The sequence below is a fragment of the Macaca thibetana genome, chromosome 12 (genome assembly GCF_024542745.1).
Source record: "Macaca thibetana thibetana isolate TM-01 chromosome 12, ASM2454274v1, whole genome shotgun sequence".
Classification (NCBI taxonomy): domain Eukaryota; kingdom Metazoa; phylum Chordata; class Mammalia; order Primates; family Cercopithecidae; genus Macaca; species Macaca thibetana.
Window position 1 is genome coordinate 77,563,168 of NC_065589.1, and position 15,168 is coordinate 77,578,335.

At 33.0% G+C, this 15,168-nt stretch overlaps 1 protein-coding gene across 3 annotated transcripts in view; it reads right to left on the minus strand.

Moving 5' to 3' along the window:
• Positions 1-15,168, minus strand: part of SCN2A (sodium voltage-gated channel alpha subunit 2) — a 163,825-nt gene that overhangs the window by 59,596 nt on the left and 89,061 nt on the right. For all 3 annotated transcript variants that reach the window (XM_050752895.1, XM_050752893.1, XM_050752894.1), the window contains 2 exons: positions 13,331-13,463; positions 8,769-9,007 (listed from right to left, as the gene is read on the minus strand). In XM_050752895.1, coding sequence (XP_050608852.1) covers positions 8,769-9,007; positions 13,331-13,463 — 372 coding nt within the window. The remainder of the gene's footprint in view (positions 1-8,768; positions 9,008-13,330; positions 13,464-15,168) is intronic.

The following is a 15,168-nucleotide window of genomic DNA, read 5'->3' on the forward strand; positions in this document are numbered from 1 at the left end:
CACTCACGCTGGGAGCTGCAGACTGGAGCTGTTCCTATTTGGCCATCTTGGAACCTCCCAATCTGTTTTAGCTTTTTTGCTTAGTCTACAATCCATATTGATTCTGGCATGTGGCATAAGATTGAACGGGGAGGTTCATTTATTTTCCGTACATTTATTTAAGTGTTCCTGATATTTTGGTGAAAATACTTTCTTTCTTCTATTTCCTTTCTGTAGTATCTTTGTCAAAAAATCCATTGACATATAGTTTGGATCTATTTATGAACTCAGCATTATGTTCCATTGATATCTTTGTTTATGCCAATACTGTAGATTCCTGATTAGTACAGCTTTATAACAAGCCTTGAAGTCAGGTATGTTAATGTTTTCATTATTCTTTTATCAGTATTATTTTGGCAATTTTAAGCACTGTGTATATGCATAGAAAGTCAGTTCAGCAATTTCTACAAAGAAAATCTGTGACATTTTTACTGGGATTGGGTTGAATTGACAGATACATTTGGGAAGAATTAATTTCTTAATAATATTGAATCTTCTATTGCATGAACATGGCATATATATTTCCATTTGTTTAAATCTTCTGTAGTTATTCTCAGCCATGTTTCAATGTTTTTAGTGTAGGTGTCTTGAAATGATTTGTTAAATTTATTACTATATTCTTTGTGTTTTTTGCTATTATGGCAAATAAAATATTTAAAATCATTGTTTATTTCTAATCACTGTTGCAAAGATTTATTAGGATTGTCTACAATATGATCATGTTGATGAAATAGACACTTCTACCACATTTCAATATTTATACATTTTATTTGTGTTTTTTTCCCCTTTACTTCAGTTGGTAAAACTTCCAATACAAGGTTGAATAAAAGTGGTAAAAATCAACACATTTGTCTATTTTCAGGGGAAAGCACTCCATTTTTCTAAGCGGCAAGAATTCACTGCTTACACATCTCACTGATAAGTAAAATATTAGGTGTAGAGTTTTCCTTCCTTCCTTCCTTCCTTCCTTCCTTCCTTCCTTCCTTCCTTCCTTCCTTCCTTCCTTCCTTCCTTCCTTCTTTCTTTCTTTCCTTCTTTCTTTCTTTCCTTTTTGTTTCATTTTGTTTTGTTTTGTTTTGACAGAGTTTCACTCTTGTTGCCCAGGCTGGAGTGTGGAGTGCAGTGGCTTGATCTCAGCTCACTGCAACCTCTGCCTCCCGAGTTCAAGCAATTCTCCTGTATCAGCCTCCCTGGTAGCTGGGATTACAGGCGCCTGCCACCACGCCCAGCTAATTTTTTGTATTTTTAGTACAGATGGGGTTTCACTATGTTGGCCAGGTTGGTCTTGAACTCCTAATCTCAGGTGATCCACTGCCTCAGCCTCACAAAGTGCTGGGATTACAGGCATGAGCCTCCACACCTGACTAGATGTAGGGTTTTCTTAAACATCCTTAACAACTTGAGAAAGTTACTTTCTATTCCTAGTTTACTGAGAGTTTTTCTCACGAATGGCTGGTGAGTTTTGTCAGATCCTTTTCTGCATCTATTGAGGTGATCTTAGGCTTTCCTTTATTCTTTTAGAGGTAATATGGCCAATTAATTGATCACTTTTCAGATGTTAAATGAATCTTACTTTTCTGAGATAATCTCCACATGTTTAAAAAGTTAAGTATTTACTACTTTTTTCTCTATTGCTCGATTTTATTGATCATATTTTGCTAATGATTTTTTGCTTCTGTGTTCATGAGGGATACTTTCTTGTAATTTTTTATATAGAATTAATATTGTAACACTTTATATAAAATGTTCTGGCCAGGTATGGTTGCTCCTGCCTGTAATCCCAGCACGTTGGCAGGTCAAAATGGGCGGATCATGAGGTCAGGAGATTGAGACCATCCTGGCTAACACGGTGAAACCCCGTCTGCACTAAAAATGCAAAAAAAAAAAAAAAAATTCGCCAGACATGGTGGCTGGTGTCTGTAGTCCCAGCGAGTCGGGAGGCTGAGGCAGGAGAATGGCGTGAACCCGGGAGGTGGACCTTCAGTGAACCAAGATCGCACCACTGCACTCCAGGCTGGGCGACAGAGCGAGACTCCATCTCAAAAAATTCTAATCTTTTCACATATTTCACACTTAACTATGTTACAAATCCCCACTTTAAACAATCAGTTGTCTTTTTAAAAAATTTACCACAGCAACAGAAAACCAAATACTGCATGTTCTCACTTATAGGTGGGAACTAAACATTGAGTTCATAGGAACACAAAGAAGGGGACAACAGACACTGGAGGGTGGAGGGTAGGAGGAGGATGAGGATCAAAGAACTACCTACAGCGTACTATGCTTATTACCTGGATGATGAAATAATCTGTATACCAAACCCCTGTGATTTACAATTTATTTATGTAACAAACCTGTATATATACCCCTGAACCTCAAATAAATGTGAAAAAAAATTAAGGACAAAAAAGATAGTCTTTTTTGTCGTATTTACCCACATTTATTCATATCTAGTGACCATCATTCCCAGAACCAAATTTCGATCTGCTATTTTTCCCATTTGGCCTAAAGAACTTCCATTAACATTTCTTGTAGTGTAGTTCTGCTGGTAACAGCTTTTTTAAGTTTTTGTTTATCTTAAAATTCTTTATTTCATTTTAATTTCTGACAGATAGTTTCACTTTCTGTAGAATAATGGGCTTTTATTTCTTTATTTTATCTGGCCACCTTCTTCTGGCCTGAATCATTTCTGGTAAGACGTTAGTCTCATGTATATAGTAAATAATTTTCTTCTTGTTGTTTCCAGAGCTTTTTGTTATTGCTGTTGTTTTCAGCAGCATGACTAAGGTATGTCTAAGTATGGGCTTACTTTACATTTATCCTTTGATGTTCACTAACATTTTATAAGGTAACATTAAAGTCTGTAAGTTAATATTTTTCACCAACTTTAGGAAATTTTTGGCCATTGTGTCTTCAAATATTTGCTCTGTTTCATTCTGTCTATTTTCTCCTTCTGATTCTCCCATTATATAAATATTTAGACTACTTGATATTATCCCATATTATAGTCAGACTCAGTTCATTTTTCCTTTCAATTCTCTAGTGTTCAAATTGGATAATTTCTATTAATGTGCTTCGAGTTAACAACTATTTCTTCTGACATCTGCAGTTTTCTTTTAAACACATCCAGTGAATTTTTTATATTAGAATATGTACTTTTCAATTATAAAATGTCTAAATGATTCTTTTTATAGTTTTCATTTTTTTCTGCTCATGTTCTCTGTTTATTCCTTATGACCACATTTTTCCTTTAAATTGCTCAACGTATTTACAATAGGGCCTCCAAAGTCCCTTTTTGTTTATTCTAACAATTCATTCATGTCCAGATCTATTTCTACATACTGCTTTAATCTATTAACTATGAGTCACATTTTCCTATTTCTTTGCATATCATATAATTTTTATGTGACATAAATATGTTTAATATTGGGAATACTTCAATCCTGGAAATCTATTCTCTAGAAGTTAATACAGCATTATGAAAGGTGATATATACAAGAACTTTTACTGCAACATGGTGGTAAAGTATCTGGAATCAACTTGAACATCCATCAATAAGTGATTGGAATAAAAATTAGTGAAACATGCCTACTATGAAATATTAGTATGCAATTCAGAGGCTTGTAATATATTCACAGACTTGTACAATCATCACCATTATTGAATTTTAGAACATTTTCATTGCCTTAAAAAGAAGCTACATACCCATTAGTTAGTTGTTGCTACCATTTACCCTAATCCCTGCTGCCTGGCAACCACTCATCTACTTTCTGTCTCTATAGGTTTGCCTATTTTGAACATTTCATATAAATGTAGCAATATGATATGTAACCTTTTGTGATTGGCTTTGTTCACTTAATATAATGTTTTCAAGGTTTATTCATGTTGTAGATTGTAGCAATACTTCATTCCTTTTATGGATGAATAACATTTTATTGGATGGATATTGTTTATCCATTCATCAGGTGATAGACATTTTGAATTGTTTTTAATTTTTAGTATTATGAATAATATTCTATAAGTATTCATGTGGAAATACATTTTAATTCTCTTAGATATATATCCGAAGAAATTAGTAAAATTGCCAGGTCATATGGTAATTCTAACCTAAACTTTTTGGGGGACAGCTAAATTATTATCCAAAGTGATTGCATCATTTTATATTCTCAAAATAAAGAACAAGCATTCCAATTTTTCCACGTCCTTGCCAAAAAATGGTATTGGGTTTCTTTCTGATTATAGCCATCTTAGTATGTGTGAAGTGGTGTTTCATTTTAGTTTTGATTTGCCTTTCCCCTAAAATTAGCCAGTTATGCTGACCATCTTTTATGTGCTTATTGGCCTTTTGTCTATCTTCTTTGTTAATATGTCATTTTTAGTGAGTTATCTATTTTGTTTGCTGTGGAGTTATAAGAATCCTTTATATATATTAGATACAAATCATGATCAGATATCTGGGTTGCAAATGTCCTCTTCCATTCTATAAGTTGTCCTTTTACTTGATGATATTGTTTGCAGTATGAAAGTTGCTAATTTTGATAAAGGCTAATGAACTTTTTTTTTCTTATTGTTATTGTTTGTGCTTTTGGTGTCATATCTAAGAAATCATTGCTTAATAATAGGTCATGAAGATTTGCTTCTAAATTTTCTTCTAACAGTTCATAGTTTTAGCTCTACATTTAGGCCTATGACCTATCTTAATTTGTATATATGTTATTAAGTAAGGTTTCAATTCCATTCTTTCATATGTTGATATTCACTTGTCCAAGCACCATTTGTTGAAAAGGCTTCTTACCTTAATAAAATTGTCTAGTAGTCTTGTTGAAAATTAATTTAACATAAATGTAATGATTTACTGTTGGAATTTCAATTTGATTCCATTGATGTATATAGCTATGCTTATGCCAGTACCAAACTATCTTGCTTACTTTTGCTTTGTAGTAAGTTTTAAAATTTGGAAGTTTGTGTTCTCCAACTTTGTTTTTTTTCTAGTTAAGATTGTATGGTACATGGTCTCTTGCATTTTCATATAAAATTTATAGTCAATTTGTCACTTTCTGCAAAATAGGTAGCTGGGATTTTGATATGGATTGCATTACATTTGTAGATTAATTTGGTGAGTATTGCCATCTTAATGATATTTTCTTCTAATCTATGAATATAAATGTGTTTTCATTTAGTTAGTACTTCTTTAATTTCTTTCAACAATGTTTTATAGCTTTCAGTGTACAAGTTTCACACTTATTTTATTAAATTTATTCCTAAGTATTTTATTCTTTTTGATGTTATTATAAATAGAATTTTCCTGATTTTATTTTCTGATTGCTCATTAGTAGTGTTTAGAAATATAATTGAGTTTTGTATATTGATCTTGTATTCTGCAATCTTATTTATTAGTTCTAACAGTTGTGTGTGTGTGTGTGTATTTTATAGGATTTTCTAAATACAAGATTATGTATTCGTTAACAGAATTTACTTCTTGTGTTCTAATCTAGATGCCATTAATATCTTTTTCTTGTCTTATTTCCCTGGTTAGATCTTTCAGTACAGTATTGAAAAGAAGTAGCAAGAGCAAGCATCCTTGCCTTCTTCTTGACCTGAAGGTAAAAGCATCTAAAGTAACTATTAAGAATGATGATAGGTGTGGGGTCTTTTGAGGTGGTGTTTATCAGGCTGAAGTTCTTTTCTATTTGAAGTTTACTGAGTGTTTTTATCATGAAACACTTTGGCTTTTTCCATGTGATTACAGCATCTATAGAGATGATTGTATAGTTTTAAAAATTAATATGATATATTACATTAATTTTTTATGTTGGTCCAGCCTTGCATCACTGGGATAAGTTTCACTTATTTCGAGTACATAATCCAAAAATCTAAATATGTTGTGTGATTTGGCTTCTAGTATTTTGTTGAGGATTGTTGTGCTTATGCTCATATGGGATATGGCTGTTCTATATTTGTGTCTGTGTTCTTTTCTCATAATATTTTTGTCTGGCATTAATATCAGGGTAATTCTAGCTTCATAAAGTGCGTTGAGAAGTATTCCCTTCTCTTCTGTTTGTTGGAACAGTTTGTTAAGGATTGATGTAACACTCCATTAAACATTTGGCAAAATTCACCAGTGAAAACTATCTGGACTCAGGCTTTTTTTGGCGGGAAGTTTTTTTTTTTTTTTTTAATTGCAAATTCAATTTTTACTTATTATAGGTATATTGAGATAGTCTACTACTTCTTGGGTCAGTTTTGGGAGTTTGTTATTTCCTAGGAATTTTTCAATTTCACCTAGGTTATCTAGTTTGCTGGTGTTTAATTTTATTCTATTCCTTATGCTCCTTTTTTATTTCTAAAAGATCCATGGTGATATCCTCTCTTCATTCCTACTTCTAATAATTTGTGTCTTTCCTCTTTTTTTCTTGGTTGGCCTAGCTAAAGATTTGTCAATTCTGTTGATTTTTTCAAAGAAATAACTTTTGGGTTTATTGATTTTTATCTGTTATTTTTCTCTTTGTTACTTGCCTTTTCTGATAACTTCAGGTTTAATTTGCTATTCTTTATCTAGTTTCTTAAAGAGGAGCTTAAATTAGCAATTTGGGAAATCTTCTATTTTACCATAGACATTTACAGTATAAATTTGTCTTTAAATATTGTTTTAGCAGCCCTCATTCATTTCAGTTTGGTTTGTTTTGATTTTCAGTCATCCTTAAAGTATTTTCTAATTTCTCTTATGATATCTTCTTGACTCATTGGTTATTTAAGAGTAAGTTGTTTAATTTCCAAATATTTGTGATTCTCCACATTGACTTGTTATTGATTTCTAATTTCATTTTATTTTTTATCAGAAAAATACTTTGTATTATTTTAATTTTTTAAGTTTATTGAGGTGTGTTTTATGACCTAACCTATAACTTATCCTAGGGAATGTCCCATAGGCATTTGAGAAGAATGTGTATCCTGCCCATGGATTTTCTACTATTCCATAATTCACCTCAGATACAGATCCTACATTCCTTAACACATAAGACCAGCCGCAGCTTGAATTGTCTATTTATTGGTTATTTCTTTCTAGAATCTATCCTCCTTCTGGTAATGGTATCCTAATTTTTGTTTTCATGGTTTAACTCATTTATTCTGCCTCCAGTGATAAGATATGATTCTGATTTAGGCAAATATGGCATTAAAACCAAGAGTTAGGGTAACTGATTGATTTAGAAATGGCCATGTAACTCCAACCAGGTCAATGATATTCAATTTGTGGGCCTTAATTAAAGCTACTAATTAGGAAGCACAAACTTTCTGTACCTGGAGCTACATTAGTAGAATAAAAGTTGATAGAATGTTGGCAATAGTAAGAAAATACCCAGCCAGAGAGGAAGGTCACATATTGAGAAGAAGAGAGACGAGAAGCTGATTCCCAATGATGCTGGCTGAGAACCTGAATCTAGCCAGGTTAGGACCTAGAACTAGTTCCAAGTGGGCTTCAGTAACGTGAGGTAATGAATTCCCTTTATTTTTGCTTAAGCTCACTCAACTTGGATTATAACATATTACCTCCAAAGGCTTTCTTGTTTCAATTGCCACCCCACTATCCCGCTTTTTTTTTTTTAGAAATAATGTTGAAGAGATTGTTACATAGCTCTGAATTTGAACTAGGTAATATTATTGTCCTGTCCTACTCTAAGCTTCTGTGATCTTTGCCCATAGCTTACAATAGTCTCTGAAATAGCTTTCAGAGTCTGATACAGCATTCAGACCTTCTATTTCTCTGTTAATTTCTCATGGATACAGTTTCCCAACTGCAAAATACAGACAATTTATAGTAAATATCTTAAGACTGATTTTTTGGGACTCTAGAGAGAGAGAGTTAATGTAAACCATTTAGTCCAGTATCTGATACAAAATAAGTGGCCAACATATGCCAACTTTATCATTTAATTCAGGTAAGTCCTACCTGAAATATAATTCAAAAATGTAGTGGTTACTTCAGCGCCTAAAAATATTGTATGTTATACTTTAGGCCATATTATTTACAATCTCTATATAACCTGCTTATATGTTCATTTATCAAGTTGGGAACTTAATAAGCATTTTATACTTGTATAAATATACTTTTTTGCGTGATTTTCTTCATTTTGTCTCTCTGTATAAGACCACTCTAATATCTATCACTATACTATACTACATTATGATATCAATACGTATCCAGTGAATGCTAATATATATTTTAACAGAATTATATAAATAATTTCTAAATTTAATATTGCTAAGACTGTAGAAGAAACAAAAACAAAAAATAATAATCCCTCATATGATGTTTCCTCCCACATAGTCCATCTTCAGGTACCTACAAATGATATTTCAAAATTATCTGACTTGGGCATATTTTATAATTTGTTTAGTAAATGCAGACATGTCCTAAAGAACCTATTCTAAATATCTTAAAAATACGTGAGAATTTTGTTATAGATCAATGTCCTTGGAAGACAATTCAGAATCATCTTCTAATAAATACGCAATTTAAATTCAATTCTAAATCAAATTATACATAAATTCTTTGACTCTTTTGCACTATGGTAGCAATATATTTTTGTTATTTAAAAAGGATGCTAAACATTTGATGTCAAGGTATACATGGCCAATTAGTTGATATTCAATTTGAGAGCAATATGTAAAATTCACTAAGGCAATTATAAAATCTTTCAATGGGAAGAGAAACTCTCAGTGAGGCTTACCAGGTTTCCAACAGACAGTACACTGCTGAACTGCTCCGTCATGGGATAGTGCTCCATAGCCATGAAGAGTGTATTTAAGACAATGCAGATGGTGATGGCCAGGTCAACAAATGGGTCCATTACAACCAGGTTGACAAGGTGTTTCACCTTTAACCATGGTTTACAACAGTCCCAAATCAAACACATATTAGCAAATTTATACCAGCATGGTGGGCATTTCTGTCTGGATTCTTCAAGTTCTGGAAGAAAAAAAGTTAGAATCCTCATGAAAACTGCTTACTTTCTGTTAAGCAGTCTTTGGTTTAAATTAAAGCAATTTTAAAAATCTAAAGTTGTTAAAAGATATGATGGGTTAATCTGCTGGAGGAACAGGGAAAATTTTACAGTGGGTTTGCTGTCACAGAAAGGATCAGGACAGAAAGGCTAGTAAGGTTTCCAAATGTATCCTGGCTAAACATAGTTTCCAAGATTCTATCAGAAAAACTAAATTGTCTGATACTCATCTTCAAGGCTGCTAGAAACTAGTGGTTAGAACTTGCACTGAGTACACTTAAAGCTCACCCATATTCCAGATAGAGCAAGAAGTATATATGTTATCATAGATATCTCAGGAGATGTGCTAAGGACCTTAATCAGTCACACTGAATGCCAGTTTCTTGAATTAGATATGTTTTGGTGATCTTCTAATTAGATAATTTTGTCAGTGTCACCAATCTTAGTTTAAAAGTCTCAAATTTTATTAGATTATAGGCTTGCATGTTAGACATAACAAAGTTCCATCTCTCTACATTTCTCATTTAAGTAGAGGGCATAAAAGAAGAGAAAATACTCCAGCCTAAGGAATTGGAGTCCTCACTGTTATTACAAATCAACATTTCACAAAGTGGAACTCATTTATTATTGGAAAAATACAAAAGGTTTAACTGAAATATACATATAATTCATACATTTTCATGGTATACATTTATTTTAATGTATTGAAATATATAACTCTCAATCAAACCTATGACATAAAATTTTATATTAAAATGCATTTATCCAAGAAAAATGTACAATGATGTCAAGAAGAATTTCAACCAAATACTGGGAGAGAAGACAGAAATGCACAGACCTTTAAGGTGATACCCAAAGTACTGAAATTTGGTAAATACTGGCAAAGAAATTTGGGGAATTAGGAAGTGAAAAATTGTCTGCCATCTTCCTTTGGCAAGATAATCTCTTCATCAACTTATGAGTGGAAAAATACGCAGAATTTGTTGTTTTCTGTCAGTATCATTGCTGTACACTCTATTACCTGTACTGCCAAAATATGGCCACCACCTCTTAGCACTGAAATATAGGGAAGGTTTCTTCTTTTTAAATCCATGGCATAGTTGACTTTAGTCAGTCACTTTAATACTATTGTGGCAACTGGTACATCTGTCCACATCCGGCACAGTTTACTATGAACTAAACCTTGTAAGGGTGTGACCAGCCTATGAAAGGACAATCACAACAACAGATAATAATTTTTCTTCTACTAATCAACATTCGCCACAAATCAATTCTATAATTCTATTTTCCAAAGTAAATTAATTTATTGCTCATTGTTTTTAAAATTTCCACTAAAAGTAGATTTGTCAGTTGTCTCTTTGGATATTGAAATTCTTCAAGTGCACAGTTTGTTTCCATTTATCTTAGTACATAACTTTGTAAACAATAAATAATATTTGATTTATAATTCAAGAAAAAATATAGTTATTATGCACTATTTTGTAAATACTTCTGAACTCCCAAATAACCTTATATTTACATTGAAGGTTAAAAGGAGATATTATTATTTACAGTAAATAACAAAAGAGATACAAAATTTAATTTTGTCTGTATACTGTCATAATATGACTTTTTCTTTCCATGCCAACTGTCAAATAGCAAATAAAGAGAAGCAAACAGGAACTGGATAGAAAAAAAATACACTGGAGAAAAGTTTAAAAAATGAAATTCAGCAGGTGTGACTCATCTTGACAGTAGGAATAACCGGAGCAAAGTTGTTTAAGTTCTAAAATAAAATCATTCAATTATTCATTCCAAAAAAGAGGGGGGGTGGCGAATCTCACACTTTAAAACAAAGCAAAGCATTCAGGAGAGAACTGCAGCCACATCTCCATTATTCCTGCATGGGTCATCCACACTTAGAATCACTTACAATAAGTCTGTGTCTTTTGCTGGCTCACCTTGATTCTTTAGGTGCTTCTAACTCACCCTCCCACCATCCTTCACAAAGGTGTGACCAGAAAACATTTCTATGTGATTTTGCACTTTTAAAAATTTGAAAAGCAAATTGTTCATTTTTGCTTATTCATTACTGCTTCACTAAGCATGAGGCTATCCATTACCCTGGACAACAGAGACGTGGCTGTAGTTAAAAAGAAGGAAAACAAAAATTGCCAACTGGATCAACAAGCCTGGTTCATAAAAAGGGAAGGCGAACTAAACAATGATCAGACATAGAAGAAAGGATCCCCAAGGAAAGAGATTATGTCAACCAAGAAAACTTTGCACCATTATCAGAAACCAAAAAAAAAAAAAAAAAAGGACTATCTTAAGTCACCTTGAGTATGCATGTACATGATATTGCTAACAACCAACCTTGACCAATGTCACACTCAATGTGTCTACATACAATTGAATAAAGAAAAGTCAGTTTTCATTCTAGATAACTGATAAAAGCAGAATAAAAACTTGGCCATCATTTCTCACAAATATACAAAGTCAAAAGCTCTGCAGATAATAAAACGAAAACACTCTCAGTCTTCAGCTTCCTAGGTTGCACTTATTCCTAGAATATCCTTTCCATCCTAAGCAACTCCATGTCACATAGTTTCATGGAGAGATGTGTGGGTGCATTTATTTTGAACTCCAAATCTTAACTAGTTGGCAAGTCCAATCTTGTGGATATTTGAGGTTTTGTAAGTAATGCCTTATTTAGCTCAAACTTAATGCTATGAGAAGTGCAAAGCATGACTGTTGATTGAGACTTACCCTGTCTCCTTCTCTACTTCCTGCTTTAGGGAGCAGACATGCTGCTGACATCGGTAGCAGAACCACTGGCAGCTTCCTTTCAGTGGTTTTGCTATGGCAAGGAGCGGAAGGCCAGACAATCTTCAAAAGATTTACCTGGAGGGACAGGGAGGAGCAAGCTACTGGCAGCTGGGGGGAAGAGGGAGTGCAAGCTAACGCAGGCGAGGTTGGGGAAGAACGTACTAGAGTTTAATATTCCATTGAAATCAGTGAAAAGGTTTCTGATACTGCATTAGGACATTATGAAAATTGGGTCTTGTAATACTGACTTGTCTGTGATGTACACAGTCATCTACACTGTGAGTTTTTTCTAGCTGTGACTTTTCATATTGGTATTAATAATATTATGGGATCTTTGCATACAGACTGGAAAAGAATTATTCCAGGAGTCTATCCAATCTCAAGAGAAAATCTAATTATTAATAAGAAAGGGATGTGTATGCTTGCTCTCTTTTGCTTTCATTCACCTTTTCTCCTTTGACACATCTACACACACACACACACACACACTCACACACATCCCTGGGAAGGGATATAAGGGAGAAGGTTTGTGAAGAGATAGGGAGAGGAGAGAATAGGAGGGCAAGGAAGGGGGATAGAATACATTTTACATGAAAATGTTTTCCAAGTAGTTGAAGTTGATAGTTGTTTGAATTCTCTTACAGTATGGAAAGGCAAAAACATGCGAATTAACAAAAATAACAACAACAAAACAACTAATAATGATAATATTTATTAACTGTTTTCTGCATGCCAAATACGTCAGTGTTTTATCTAAGAAGGCTTATTTAATTCATTCAACAACCTTATGCCTAAACATCATCATCCACACTTTACTGATGAGGAGACTGAAATTCAAAGTCACAAATTAACACATTTAACATATGGCAGAGCCAGAAATTGATCACAGATTAAGTTGTCCCCAAAGTCTTTATTTTGGCATTCTGAGATCCAGAGTGCTAAACATTATGTTAACTATTCAGATAAAATCTGCAACTAAAGAGAAAGCTGATATATTGTAAGAATCTAGTCAGAGAAAGGCAAAAGTAGGACTATGAAATTTTAAACACTTTGCTTCAAGGAAGTTAATATTAAACCCTAATTCACATTTTTAATTTATATTTCTGGTTAAGTCATAGGATTCTATAACTGTGTCTCAAGCAGTTAATACAATCCAAATGGCTTAGCATCATCATAAGGATAAGCATTTATCATTACTCTTTTCAATGTCATGCATACAAGTTTCAGTGTTTAGAATTTAATGTATGAAAGTGGTGTTCAAAATATACCTTAAATTTGCAGCAACTTTCTGGAGGCTAAATATAAAAAATCTATGAAAGATAATAGAATCCATGAGTTGTTCACAGATTTTACTTTTACATAGTAAAATGTATAATGATGATACAGTATCAAGTCAGGAAGTATTTTATTGAAATTTGTGAAGTGTTTTTTTTATCATTACCAAAGCACCAAGTAACTATGATGCAGGACTTTTGACATACCTTCCATGGTGTTGGTCAAAATGCTGGCTATACTCATTGCTCTTTGCCTTGATGTAGGATCTTCCAGTAAATCCATGGAAACATGATAAGAACTGGACCGTCTCTTTCTTATTTCTGTTTCAGTAGTCGTGCCCTAAAAATAGAATTTCAGACGAAATAACCACTATTTTTGAAAGCAGCAAAGCCCAAAGCATTCCTATAATGGGTGTTGTTTAACTAAATATACACCATGCTTTCTCAGATGTAAAAAGCTCACTAAGATATTGTTGGAATTATAATTATTGGAGGGTATTTGAAAGTCCACCAGATTTTCAGCTTTTAGGAAGGCTTGGGTTTGTCAAGATGGGCTTTCCTATTCCTGCATCCCAGGGATTTGGGCTGGAGGTACCAGGTCTACTACTGGACAGATAGCCTTTTAGCATTTCAGCCAGTCCTACTGAGGACTTCAAACCGAAAATATTGTTTCTTAATTTTCACTCAAGTTGAGTTTTTAGATCTTTATAGACATATATTCAGGTAGTTTAATATATGAAGAAAAAGGTTTGAAAGTTTCCTTAACATGCATCAGTACTAGTTCCCCGAAAATGTGAACTCCAGCTTTCAAATGCCTTCATTCATTAGAGACAGGTAACATTTCCCAACATTCCTAATTACAAAACTAAATTTTAGAACTAATCTATAACTTTGCCCTATATTTAAAAAAAAATCCACAAAACAATCCACCCTTGGCACTGAGACTCTAATTTAAGGAGGTAATACCAACGTGGGGGATTATGATTTTTAGTAATGATACAGTGATCTGATCATCTCCTATTGCAGAATAAACTCATCAGGATTTCAACATGGGCGAAATTTTATTCCTACTTCAGTAGATCAAACGATGTTAATTATCACAGGGGAAAAAAAGGTAAAACTAAAGAATTTCAAATGCAGTTCTCAGTGTTAATAATAAATTAAAAAGTTTCATTTATTTGAGGATTTTCCCTATTTGAGAATTTTGAACAATATGATCAAAATATAATAATATGATCAAAATATTATTTATTTTGGTCACATCGTATTATGGTGTGAACAATTAGCAGTATTTTATCTTTTGTAAGCTGAATTATTTTAATGCATACATATTCAAAACCAAAATTTCCACTCAGTGCATATGATTGTCACTAATGGTCATAAACATTCATATATATCATTCTAAAATTAATTTTAAGGTAAAAAAGAAAATTAGTAAGAAAAGAATAACCTCTCTCTAAAAATAAAACTCTTTTAATCAAAAGGGTGCCTCTCAGAATTTAAAATACTTTAGCTTGTCAGAAAGAGGCAAAGGTTTAAGGAGAAAAACAATAGGATCACATGGAGATCATCTAGTCCCTTCTGTTCTACACAGAAGCACATGTACAAACCTAGATTTGTCTAATTTTCAAATAGATTCCAAAACTGCTAATGACACTACAAAGAAAATTCTTTCTTAAGTTAAATTGTCTCAATTGAATTTATGTGTAAAGTACAGGAAATTATGTGCTTTCAAGGGTGTCATTTGCCCATAGCTATTTATTTTCTATTGTCATTTCCCCTCTACATTCTCCAAAAGCCTACTTCATTTGTCTGTACCTTCATCTCAACTTTTCAATAGTACGGTGCCCTGCCCCAAAGCACCTAAGATTCTAAGATTAAAGAATGAAGTTGAGGAAGCAGGAAATAAAGGGATCACACGAAGCTTTGTTTCAAGCTGGCCCCAACTTTGCCTTCAGAGATTTGTGCCGTCCTTTCTGATAGGACAGGAGATTTATAATAATTATTGATAAATGCTAAATAATTTCTGACAGACTGACAGTCTC